The sequence below is a fragment of the Astatotilapia calliptera genome, chromosome 2 (assembly GCF_900246225.1).
Source record: "Astatotilapia calliptera chromosome 2, fAstCal1.2, whole genome shotgun sequence".
NCBI lineage: Eukaryota > Metazoa > Chordata > Actinopteri > Cichliformes > Cichlidae > Astatotilapia > Astatotilapia calliptera.
The window spans coordinates 26,488,733-26,500,537 of record NC_039303.1 but is presented as its reverse complement, the minus strand read 5'-3'; the positions used below and the strand labels follow the sequence as shown (position 1 = coordinate 26,500,537).

General features: G+C 40.5%; 2 protein-coding genes across 3 annotated transcripts; both read left to right on the top strand.

Annotated features, from left to right (window-relative positions):
• The first annotated feature begins 386 nt into the window (after window positions 1-386).
• Window positions 387-4,025, top strand: LOC113035342 (solute carrier family 25 member 53). Of its 2 annotated transcripts, XR_003274339.1 has the most exons (4): window positions 387-474; window positions 869-1,155; window positions 1,289-3,483; window positions 3,619-4,025. XR_003274339.1 is itself a non-coding variant. In XM_026190868.1 (3 exons), the coding sequence occupies exon 3, from the start codon at window positions 1,296-1,298 to the stop codon at window positions 2,175-2,177; it is 882 nt and encodes a 293-aa protein (XP_026046653.1). In that variant the 5' UTR covers window positions 534-569; window positions 869-1,155; window positions 1,289-1,295; the 3' UTR covers window positions 2,178-3,297. The 2 variants fall into 2 exon arrangements, 1 of the variants encoding a protein (XP_026046653.1); XM_026190868.1 differs by lacking the exons at window positions 387-474; window positions 3,619-4,025 and adding an exon at window positions 534-569 and having other exon boundaries at window positions 1,289-3,297.
• Window positions 4,026-4,733: 708 nt separating this feature from the next.
• Window positions 4,734-7,374, top strand: tmsb1 (thymosin beta 1). The gene is made up of 3 exons (XM_026190886.1): window positions 4,734-4,817; window positions 5,716-5,830; window positions 7,060-7,374. Exons 2-3 carry the CDS (start codon window positions 5,728-5,730, stop codon window positions 7,098-7,100), a joined length of 144 nt encoding a protein of 47 aa, XP_026046671.1. The 5' UTR covers window positions 4,734-4,817; window positions 5,716-5,727; the 3' UTR covers window positions 7,101-7,374.
• The last annotated feature ends 4,431 nt before the right edge of the window (window positions 7,375-11,805 follow it).

Below are 11,805 nucleotides of genomic sequence, written 5' to 3'. Positions count from 1 at the left end.
TGTCTGTTTGTTTGCCCACCAGATATTCTTGCAATCTGTAGAGTCTGCTGATAAATTTATATTTTGAAAGGGAAGATGAGGTTCTTTATACATCCGTTATCAGTTATTGGATTAGTAACTTAAATATTTTCTTAAAATTGCTAAAATATTTTAGCTTGGCATTGATAAAACTCCGTGGAACATGAGCCTGCCGGAAACAATTTCTTCATGGGACGCACCCTTCTCCCGAAGCTCGGTGTGGGGGGAAAAGGCGGTCTTGACTGACAGATGATACAACCAATCCATTGTGTCGTGACGTAGCTCGTCTTGTCCAATGATTATTCTAAAGGGGGCGGGGTCAGTCACAGACACCAGCAGATCAACGCTCAGTGCGCCTTGCTCTCTAATCCCATTGCAGACCCAGGTTAGGGGAGAAACAAGTAATGGAAATGGTTCAAAGGAAAATAGAGGAAGATGGTGACATTCACTGCAGAGGTAATAAATGCAAAATCAGATGTGAAGTCCAAGATGGAAAGGATTCAGATTATTGTTAAGGCAGCATGCCATAGTTTAGATAAGAAGAATATCAGGTGAGTGGATGTAAGGGGGGACTAAGTAGTCACGGAAGTCAAGAGGGATAATGTGGTGGTTAATTTTTTATAACCACATTAATCCTAAAGTGGAATACAAGGAGTCTTTTGTCAAATGGTCAAGATTTTTAAAAAGTTTATATACAATCATACAGAAAAATCTGACATTTGTATTCAGGAAACATGGTTGAAGCCTTTTTGGGGGTTTTAGAGTGTATGGGTATATTGCGGTTAGATATGATATGAAAGAAGATGAATTAAAGATATTTCATTTTTTGTTTAATGCTGGACTCATCAAGAGGATCTAAGGATATAGAAGTGATGTGGGAGTAAAACCCAGAAGATGGCAGTAGTGCAACATCGTTGGATGCAGGCTGCCTTTAATAATGGAAGAAGAAGAAGAAGGAATTCTATTGTGGACCACTTATCGGAGGAGCATCTGTGGTAACTACGGGCACAAGCAGAAATACCCTCTCCTCATGCAGCACTGGAAAATACAATAACGACACACCTATTCTGCCTCCACATTCCTACAATGATCTGTGGAAAATAACGAATTGTTTTTCTGGTGGAGACAGCTGACAGAGTAAGTAAATGATTATGATCACACACTGTAAATTGAGTTTTTTTAACCTAAGTGTTGTAAATGGCTTTTTTCATTCATTTTTCTCTTATAACTGACTGTGCATGCCTGACTGGATCTGCTTAATTTCTCTAAGGAGAATAATGGCCGGCGGTTCTGAGAGTAAACAAGAAGAAGAGGCACTTGGCAACCTAATTGTTCATTTCCAGAGCTACTTGCATGGAGGAACCTCCAGCTTGTTGTCCACCCTTCCCACCCTTATCGTCTTTCCTGTCTATAAGACTGTTTTTCGTCAACAAATCCACAACACCTCAGTTCACAAGGCAGTGGCACAGCTCTATAGAGAGGGCCCTGTGAAGCTCTATAGGGGTGTGGCTCCACCGTTAGTGATGAGGACGCTGAACGGCACACTGCTCTTTGGCCTCCAGGATACCCTCCTCCGACAGCTCCCTCTGTCATCCCAGAATGTCATCTCTGCCAAGGCCCTTCCTGCTCTGGCAGGGTTTGGGGCAGGTGTTGTAGAAGCCGTGGTTTTTACGCCCTTTGAGCGTGTTCAGAATGTGCTGCAGAACAGCCAGAATGACAGTCGTCTACCCTCGTTCAAGAGCGTCCTTCTAAGGCTAAAGGCAGAGGGGATTGTTTTGGGCTACTACAGAGCCTTCCTGCCCATTGCAGCCCGCAACGCCTTCGGCAGCTCCCTCTACTTTGGACTGAAGGGGCCTGTGTGTGTTGCTGTGGCGGAGCAGGGGGTCTCACCAATGGCCTCCTCTTTCATCTCAGGAACAGTGATATCAGTGGCAGTCAGCTTGACTCTGTATCCACTCTCTGTGCTTGTGGCAAACATGCAGTCACAAGTAGGTGGGGACGTTAAAGGGGTCATAGCATGCTGGGCTCTGCTCTGGAAATCTCGTAATAGGAGTTTGGCGTTACTGTATCGAGGAGGTTCCATGGTTATCCTGAGGTCGTGCATCACTTGGGGACTCACCACTGCCATTTATGACAGGCAGGAGAAACGATCAGGCTGAAGATACGTGCTCCAGACATTTTTATCCACAAAAGTGTATTCAATTTTGATATTGTTCACAGGAGACATTTTGACTTATAACTGCAAGAAAAAAAACGTATTGATAAGCCTTTATAGTGTGGGAGTGAACTACCACAAGCAATTCCGGTACTCTGAAACCATAACTTTAACAATTATTCAATATATTACTTCCACCTGCGCTTCTCTGATGTTTACTGCAGTGAGTGAAGAAAATGCAGTCATACTAACAAGCTAATTTTCTGTGTCAAAATGTGCTATCAAGCTGACAGCACCACTGCTAAGACTTCTGGTCTCAGAGATGGGTTTGAATAGTTCTCCTTTGATGAAGTTGTCAGTCACATATGCTTTGAATTTTTATTGTTTTGTAAGGAAAGAAATTTTGCTTAGGACTCAAAAAACAAGAATTGCTGTAAGCCAGCCAGGCTTAAAGAACGGATGCCATAATATAGTCAGAAACACAGATTAGTTTTCTACAACCTGAGAATTAGGATTATTGTGCACTGCTGGTAATGTCATCACACAGCCACAATGTAGTTCTGCAGGGGCAGTCCAAGATTTTTTGGGGCCTAAAGCAGAATTTGATTTGGGGCCCATCAACCACCCACTTTAGCGCAGCCACAATTATCCATGAATTGTCCATGTTCGATCATTTGTCATGTCATACATGATCATGCCTTTCTAGTGTAGTGGAAAGAAATAAACCAAGTTAACTTTTGTAAATTCAAAACATCTGACTGTTCATACTGTTTTTAAAATGTGCAGAATGGCAGAAAAGTATATTAATTCATAAACATACCTTTATCCCAATGCTTCCCCCTCATTTTTTTTCTTTTTAGCAAAATAAGTCTTTTTTTTTTTTTTACATATTTGCTGCGGTCTACTTTAAAACACTTATAGTGGGCATGAATGTGGCCGCAGCTATGACAGTGAAAGTGATCAAACCAGTAGCATTAACCTGTCATTTTATTAAAATATGTATCAAAAATATTTAGCTTTCTCTTTCATGAATACAACTTATATATCACAAAAATTTAACATTTATTAACCTGCATTGTGTGACATTTCAAATGCTCTCGGGGGGCCCCCTGCTGGTGAGGGAGCCCACAACCAGCTGCTTAGTCTGCTTATAGCTGACACATTGACTTATGCTTGTCCTACTTTAAAAAGGTCACTCCCTCTTTCTATGCTTCTATGAGGTCATTTACAACAAGCGAGTTGTTAATATCAGCCAGGTACAGCTTGACCACGCACACCCATTGACGAGAGTGCAAACTGCAAGTCGTAAGGTACTATTATTATGTGTTATGAAACAGGTTTTCTGTGCACAGAGGGAGTTATGTTGTAGTTCAGTGTAAAACACTGGCACTATACTGAATTATATTCAGTCTTACACTTTTTAATGTAATCTGTTATTTCCTCAGGACTGTCAGTCTTTCTGTAGCCAATGATTGAAGGTAATAATCATTGTTGTTTTACTTTTTAAAAAGTTAATTTGAATGTCTTTTGTTTGTGTGAAATGTCATTTTTATTCTGGGCATTTTATGTGCTAAAGAGGACAACCTACTGTGACCCATTAACTCACCTGTTGTTTTATTATTATTATTTTTAAATGATCCTTTTATACTGATCCTTAGCATAAGACCCCATAAATCTATGTGCCGTTTACATCTGTGGATTGCCGTCTTTTTGCAAGATAAACAATTTCCTTCTGAAAAAAAAAACCCAAGGTATTAAGCCATGTATGGTCTCAATATATATGGTGACCATGAATCATCATATACATATTATGAATTAAAGACTGTAAGAAAATAAAGCTAAGTTTCGGTCACTACTGCACTGTTTCCTGACAGCAAGAAGGTTTTGGGGCAGGGCTAAGTGGGGCCTTCCTTTGAGGAATTTTCCTGCTCTTGCTTGTGGAAATGTCCAAACACATCCCGACTGGATGAATCAGGAAAATAATTCTTTGCTGCCTCTTGTTTAGCTAGGTTCCCCACACACACACACCCCAAGAGCATGCAGCTGCTTCCCCTGGAGGTATATAATTTGCTTACAGCGTATAACAGTAAAAGAACATGTATTTGACTGTCAAAACAGCATATTTTCCCCTATTTACTGCCAAACAAAATAACAGTTACTGGAAAGTATCGGTGTTTTCCCACCAAGTGCATTAACAAATTACAGTCATTCGACTTTAACTGGTTTCTTTCCCTTTCTTGTTATGATTATTTTTAAGTTGGCTTGTCATAACCCTGTAGCCCACTAGATGGTACTGTGCTAAAAGAGAAAAACGTGAAATCCATCACATCACCTACAATAGGTGTCCGTTTTTCCAAACGTGCGGATACGTGAAGGAATTCATCATGCGATTGCAACACTGCATAGGAAGAACTTTGACCCAACATATCATTTTTAAGGAGGTTTGAGAGGGCGGTGAGACATCAAGAGTGTCCAATTAAAATTCGCCTTCTGAGCTTTGAAAGCCAATGAGAGCCAGAGGACCGGTGTCCATGTTGGCGTGCACAAGGGCGTGTTGTCTCTATTTAAACCGTTGGCTTTGCACGGATTACACACACACACAGTTACCTGTTAAAGATTGTCTTGCAACGCGGTCCTACACCAGGTAAAACTCTTTAAATTGTTTTGTTTTTCCAGCTGTCTTAGCCTGCTGATAAATTATTTTTTTCTTAATTGCTAAGAAAAAAATGCGAACGAATTGTTTATTTTAAGTGATTATTTATGTGCTGTGTATTAAAATATGAAATACGTTATGCAACGTTTTGGTATGTATCTCTTTTAGTACACTCACTGGTGTGTTAGTCACTTCAGTTATGGCGCAGGGTGTGTACAGATGCCTGACAGTGCCTCATTTCTCTGCCCGCAGATTAGGGCTGTCTATAAGTCTTTATCAGGCTACCTAAGGTTAATTTTCCTAGACAGCCTGGTCTTTAAGGGGTATTTTCCCTAGGGTGGTGTTAAAAATAAAAATGCACCCATTATTCTGTGCGGTCTATTGCTGTGGACAGCAAAGAAGACAGACGCTCCCCTAATGGGATAGGTCACTGAATTTCCTAATACTGCAGTATTTATGCCCTGACTTCAGTCCTCCTGGAAATATTAAATTCCTATAAAACTTGTTCCAATGCACATGCGCTTCTAATCTTATTTGCTTAGTTGGCACAGGTGTAAAATTCTCCGTATCTCTTTAATAACTGTACATAAATGCAAATCAGTGCACAGACGCACCATTTTTCTCTGTTAACAAGAGCCATTTGTGGATTTGAATGCCACCCAGTTAAACACTACATCACGTTAGTTCACCGTGGTGAGATAGAGGTACAGATACTTGTTGTTTCAGGTGACTGCATGGTTCACAACCTTTTTTTTTTTTTTCTCACGTCAGGTGGAACTTGGTTTGTGTACATGTATGGGCATGCACTGCAGACAAGATCTTAGCATGTCAGTGAGATCTTGAAAGCACACACATTCTTCTCTTAAATCTCCCCTTTTCTGTTTTATAGAACTCCTCCAAAATGAGCGACAGCAACCCAGTCAACCAGGAAGTGGAGCAGTTCAACAAGCAAAAGCTAAAGAAGACTAACACGCAAGAAAAGAACCACCTTCCAACAAAGGAGGGTAGGTCTTTAAGACAAAAGAAGTGTGCTCCAAACAAGCCTCTCATTTACTTCTTTCACCTTTCCCCTTTACTCTGGCTCACTGGTTGGCTCAACTCCTCCCTGCCTTTTTTTTTTCTTTTTTAAATAAAGGTAACTGCAAATATTGCAAAACAAGAACCACACCCAACTACCTGAGACCTTGTACTTAGCACCAACCTGTAAGGAAGAAACGCACGCATATTCCCACTCTTGAAACTCTAACCTGCCATCTACCACTAAGAGTGGAAGAATACAAATTTTAGAGCAAATAAACAGAAACCCCAATCATAAACTGCACAATGGTGGTTTTTTTTTTTTTTTTTTTAATTTTTTTTTAAATTTTTTTTTTTTTTTTTTTTTTTTTTTTTTTTTTAAAAAAAAAAAAAAAAAAAAAGTGTTCATCTCTGGCGTGACATGCAGCAGCAGAAAGAGGAGAATGAAAGTGTGTCAAAATGCCCATCCTTCCCCTCTGAGGCTGTGAAGCTCCCTGCTGTCTAACTCAATCTTTCTTAATCTGAACACAGCTGTGGCTACTATAAGAGAGAAGAGGCTCAGAAGCAGGTGGCACTGTCAGTGCATGCTGTCCTCTTTATGAGTTCTAAAGCCTTTTTTAGATATGTGATATGCGGTGCTGCCATCCAGACAGCAACGTTTCTCATTGCTTCATTAGGACAAAAATTGGACTTTAGGCACAGACGATCATCTTCATCCAGAGAAGTGGTTTGCACTTCTGGCTGTAAAGTAGAGCTACAAGGCCCCATTTTTAGCTCTGTCTGTGGCTCAGAGGTATGTGAGCACTCGTGTCATAATGTTGTGCTCATTTATCTGTTAATGTGACGCGATGCATTCACAGTTGAAAGTGGAAAATGTGGAAGTGATATGAAAATGTTATTCATTCATTTCTGTCACGCCTATTGCAACAAAAAGAAAGTGGCTATGAAGATAATCTATTCAGATACCACGCCATCTATAGAAATGAGTGGATGACTCAAAGGGTGTTAACTGGACAGCAGCAGGATAACTGCCGTAATGCAGTACAGACAGAATGTCTCTTTGTGCATGAAGAATTGCAGTGAATTGACTAGTAAACAAACATTCCTTGAGTTGGGTTAATATACTCAGTGGGAGCTTCACTAGCCCTCTGTGCTTAATACAGCAAGTGGGTTATGGTTGGTAATATTTAAAATTTTTGTTTTTTCTTCCTCACAGAAATTGAAGCGGAGAAGAAAGCCATGCAGCAAGGAAACTGAAGAGAGTCATGAGTCTCCTTCAATCGACCCCCCCCCCCCCGCTACCTGCTCGTCTTCCAAGCCCAACCATCCCCACCTCTGCCTCAGTTTTCCGTGCCACGCTGTCTTTGCTTTGAAATGGTGTTTGGGTTGACGCTATGGGAAAGATCTCTGTGACTAAATTAAGGCAATGGATGCATTTTATTGTTTTGCAATGCAGTGTAGAAAAGGGTTGAACAGGGCATGATAAACATTATACAGGGTGTAGACTTGAGCAAAAAAGGGAGGGGGGGGGGAATCATAATTTCAACATTGGAAATTCATCAATCATGTTATATTACTATACCATATGTATGCCTGTAAATGGTGCCATTCAGGATGTTTTATGAAAAAGGACATAAAAGATGATATTGTTTTTAATAAAAAAATGTTCAAAAACTTTGAGTTACTTTGTTAAAAATGAAACCAATGAAACTTATTTGAGCAACTTGGCATCTTCATTTAAAAAAAACTTTATAGACTGATTTTCACATTCACCAGTTAAAGTATTTGAGGAAAGCAAATGCATATGATGGGCTCGTTTAAATAAAAACTTTGGAAAGAAAGTGGAATTTAAAAGCATCAGAGAAAAGATACAAACAAGCATGAAGCATTAGTTGAAAATTAAAAATTTATAATGCATAAAAGCAAACCTACATATCATTTAAATGGCTGTGTAAACAGATATCGACACCTGATGCTTAAAAGCTCACTCGGACACGAGTGCTCAGTTATTATCTACTCTTTCCTTTCTCGTCAGCACTTACAGTTACACGCAATGTTGCTGTTAATTTTTCAATATGCAATAAAGCCTGAGGTTCATTTTAGGATTTTTTTTTTTTTTTTCAGCATGCATAATAAAGAAAATGAGGGTTTAAGGCAGTGAAAGACACAGATAAATTTCACTGCCAATACTGGTACCAAAATATTCTTGGACAACCTCTTGCTATTGGAGTGACTAGGACTAAGAAAATTAATTATTAACATTCATATTAAGCTTTCATATTCTTTGGGGTTGCAAACATTTCATTCCAGATACCTCATCTAGATATACAACAGGTTTAAGCCTGCAGAAAAAACGGGAGTGAACGAGCTGTAGGCGTGGGCACACTGCAGATTGCCAACAAGGATTTTTAGTTGACTTTAGAGTTTAGTTTACTTTCGATACTGGAATTTAGCATACATGTGCAGGGCATCATTTACACTGTCTCTATGCATGTAAAGTCAGGATACTAAAATTAGATTATTTGCATTCTGCCTTTAAAATGTTTTGGAAAGCACAAATTTATCTCGCAGCTCATCGACTGGGCATGTTTTCCATCAGGCTCCTGTGTGTGTGGATTGCTTAAGATAGTGCAGTCTGTGTTTTTCCGCAGCAAGCCTGCTGGGACATGTTCATATAGTGGTGCACAAATGCTTGAGAGCAAAGACACACTTTACACTGTCTAACTTTGTTCAAAATGCTTTTACCATACTTGTTAAAGGTCGTGCAGATTTACATGTTCCATTGTGTTGTAATGAAACCTGTTCAATATCATGAATAATAAATTAGGCTTCTTTTGAGAGGGATGATGGTATGCACGTTTTCTCTTTCCGAGATCTGTCAGGATCTGTCTTTGATAAGAAACTTAGGACTACAACAAAACAGTCTAGAACATGTGCAGAATTATCATAGGACTTGTATAAGCAGATAAGGAAAAGTCAGTCTAAGATATATAAATGTAAAAAGTTCTCATCGGCAGATGAGATCCAGAACACAGGATTTCTGATATCTTTTAAAAGACATTTGATCATTCTGGTGCTATAAGAGTGTACTTTTTAACAGCTAAAAAGGCTCATACCAAAATCTGAATCTTTATGGTCCAAATATGTGCACACATACAAGAAATTGACCTCTGATTTTTCATTGCCCTGAATTTAACAGACTTCTATGTGTAATAGTGACGAAATGGCTCTTAGAGCCGGATCTTTGACGTGAACGACGCGAGACGTGGGGTTTTTTTTTTCCTTCTCTTTCCTTGTATTATATGATTTATTTATTACATTTTATGTGGAGTGAATAAATAAAAGTATATTTACGGTGGCCCCTACAGACAAAGCAGCACGTAAAAACTCCAAAACACATAAAAACTCCAAAACACGTACAAAAGACAACAGAAGTGCTCCAAAATGCTGGGCGCAGTGTTGAGCTTTTGTTACCTGGTGGCTACACAAGCCAGCAAGTACCAACGACCGGATTTGGTGTGTGGTAATAACAGGTAAATGAACTTTTTTTTAAAAATTATTTGAATATATATGAGTGCTTGTGTATAAATACACAAACAATACACATATGCTTTCAATTGTTTAATTTAAGTGATCTAGGTAGCTCTGTTTTGGAAGTTAAGTTAACGCTAGAAATGTGTTTTGGAGTTTGTAAGTGTTTTGTCTCTAGAATAGAATAGAATAGAATAGAATAGAATAGAATAGAATAGAATAGAATAGAATGCCTTTATTGTCACTATACAGTTGTACAATGAGATACAGAGCATCTCCTACTCAGTGTAAACATGCTGGGGTGGGGGGGTGGGGGGTAAAGTTCTGCAGCGCTATGTACATATGGACAGTATTAACATAGGGAAAAACATATATATATAAAATGTACAATATACAAGTCGTAAGTAATATGTAATAAATAGTGTTATGTATATACAGTTGAGTTATTGCACATGGAATTGGTATAAATAGTGTTATGTATATACAGTTGAGTTGTTGCACATAGAATTGGTATTGCACAGTGGTGGTCCATAGAGGAAGTGGGAAGTGGGAAGTGGGGGGCTGTGTTATCTGTGCATGTGTGAGTTCAGGGTGGTTATCGCTTTGGGGAAGAAACTGTTTTTGAGTCTGTGGGTTTTTGTGTTGATGCACCTGTAGCGCTTCCCTGAGGGAAGCAGGCTGAACATGTTGAAGCCAGGGTGGGAGCTGTCCTTGATAATGTTTGCTGCTCTGGTGAGGCAGCGGGAGGAATAGATGTCCATCGGGGAGGGGAGAGGGCAGCCGATGATCTTCTGTGCTGTCTTGATCACACTCTGAAGCCTCACTCTATCCGCCTTGGTGCAGCTGCCGTACCATACCGTGATGCAGTAGGTTAGCAGGCTCTCAATGGACGAGCGGTAGAAGGTCAGCAGCAAGTTGGAGTTCAGCTTGTACTTCCTGAGGACTCTCAGGAAGTGCAGCCGCTGTTGGGCCCTTGATGACCGCTGAGATGTTGTCTGTCCAGGAGATGTCAGCAGAGATGAGGACACCAAGGAACCGGAAAGTGTGGACCCTCTCCACACACTCCCCGTTGATGTAGAGGGGGGCCAAATCGGTGCTGTGTCTCCTGAAGTCAACAATGAGCTCTTTGGTTTTCTTAGTGTTCAGTGCCAGGTTGTTTTCTGAACACCATGCTGCCAGCTTCAGGACTTCCTCTCTGTACTCTGCCTCGTCTCCCTTCGAGATGAGTCCGACTACCGTGGTGTCATCAGCAAACTTGATGATGAGAGTGTTGTTGTGGGTCGAACTGCAGTCGTGGGTGTAGAGAGAATACAAGAGGGGGCTCAGCACACAGCCCTGTGGGGAGCCGGTGCTCAGTGTGCGAGTGGAGGAGAGATGAGGGCAGAGTCTTACAGTCTGGGGCCGGTTTGTGAGGAAATCCTTTATCCAGGCACATGTGAGAGGAGGGAGGCCAAGAGCGACCAGTTTGGTGATGAGGATGTCCGGGATGATTGTATTAAAGGCTGAGCTGTAGTCCACAAAGAGCATTCGGACGTAGCTTTGCCGCTGCTCTAGGTGACTCAGCACAGCGTGAAGGGCTGTGGCGATGGCGTCTTCTGTGGATCTGTTTGCACGGTATGCAAACTGGTGAGGGTCGAATTCTGGGGGGAGGTAATCCTTGATGTGCTGAAGGACTAGTCTCTCAAAGCATTTCATGATTACCGGTGTGAGGGCCACAGGGAGGTAATCATTCAGGCTGGAGATGGGAGACTTCTTCGGCACTGGGATGATTGTGGCTGATTTTAGACAGGATGGGATGGCTGCCTGATCCAGTGAGAGGTTGAAGAGTCTGGTGAAGATGAGGGTGAGCTGGTGTGCGCATGCTCTTAGTACCTTGCCAGGTACTCCATCTGGACCGGCCGCCTTCCTGGGGTTCACTGCTAGGAGCCAGAGGCCACTGTATATATTTATATATAAACATATATAAATAAAACCACTTTTTTTTACATTAATAATTCCTTTTGTGCATAATTTTATATTATTGTTAATAATAAATTAATTAAAGCAACAAAACAACCTGAAGAGCCGGTTCGGAGCCGAAAGAGCCGACTCTTTTTAGTGAGTCGAGCCGAAAGAGCCGGTTCTCTAAAAAGAGCCAGAAATCCCATCACTATGGCGCGAAATGCAAAGATACTGGAATAATTCAGCCGAAAATAAGGGACTGATAAGAGGTGTATACTACATAGATCATATAGTTTAAGTAGAACTTAAAAAAATTAAAGGTTTAAATTTTTTGTGAGTACATTATACTTGTGCATGCTTTTCTTAATTAAAACATGTATTGCTCCATTTTCTGTTTCTATCCTTAAACTGTATTTTTGTCTACGTAGATAAAATATTCGATAACAACAGCAGTGGGAGTCGACAGTTATTCACTTTATGCTTTTTTTCT

Excerpts from the sequence above, each read along its gene's own strand:
- LOC113035342 (XM_026190868.1), top strand. The coding sequence starts at position 1,296 with ATGGCCGGCGGTTCTGAGAGTAAACAAGAAGAAGAGGCACTTGGCAAC.
- tmsb1 (XM_026190886.1), top strand. The coding sequence starts at position 5,728 with ATGAGCGACAGCAACCCAGTCAACCAGGAAGTGGAGCAGTTCAACAAG. Across the intron at positions 5,831-7,059 it reads CCACCTTCCAACAAAGGAGG|AAATTGAAGCGGAGAAGAAA; the intron begins GTAGGTCTTTAA and ends TCTTCCTCACAG.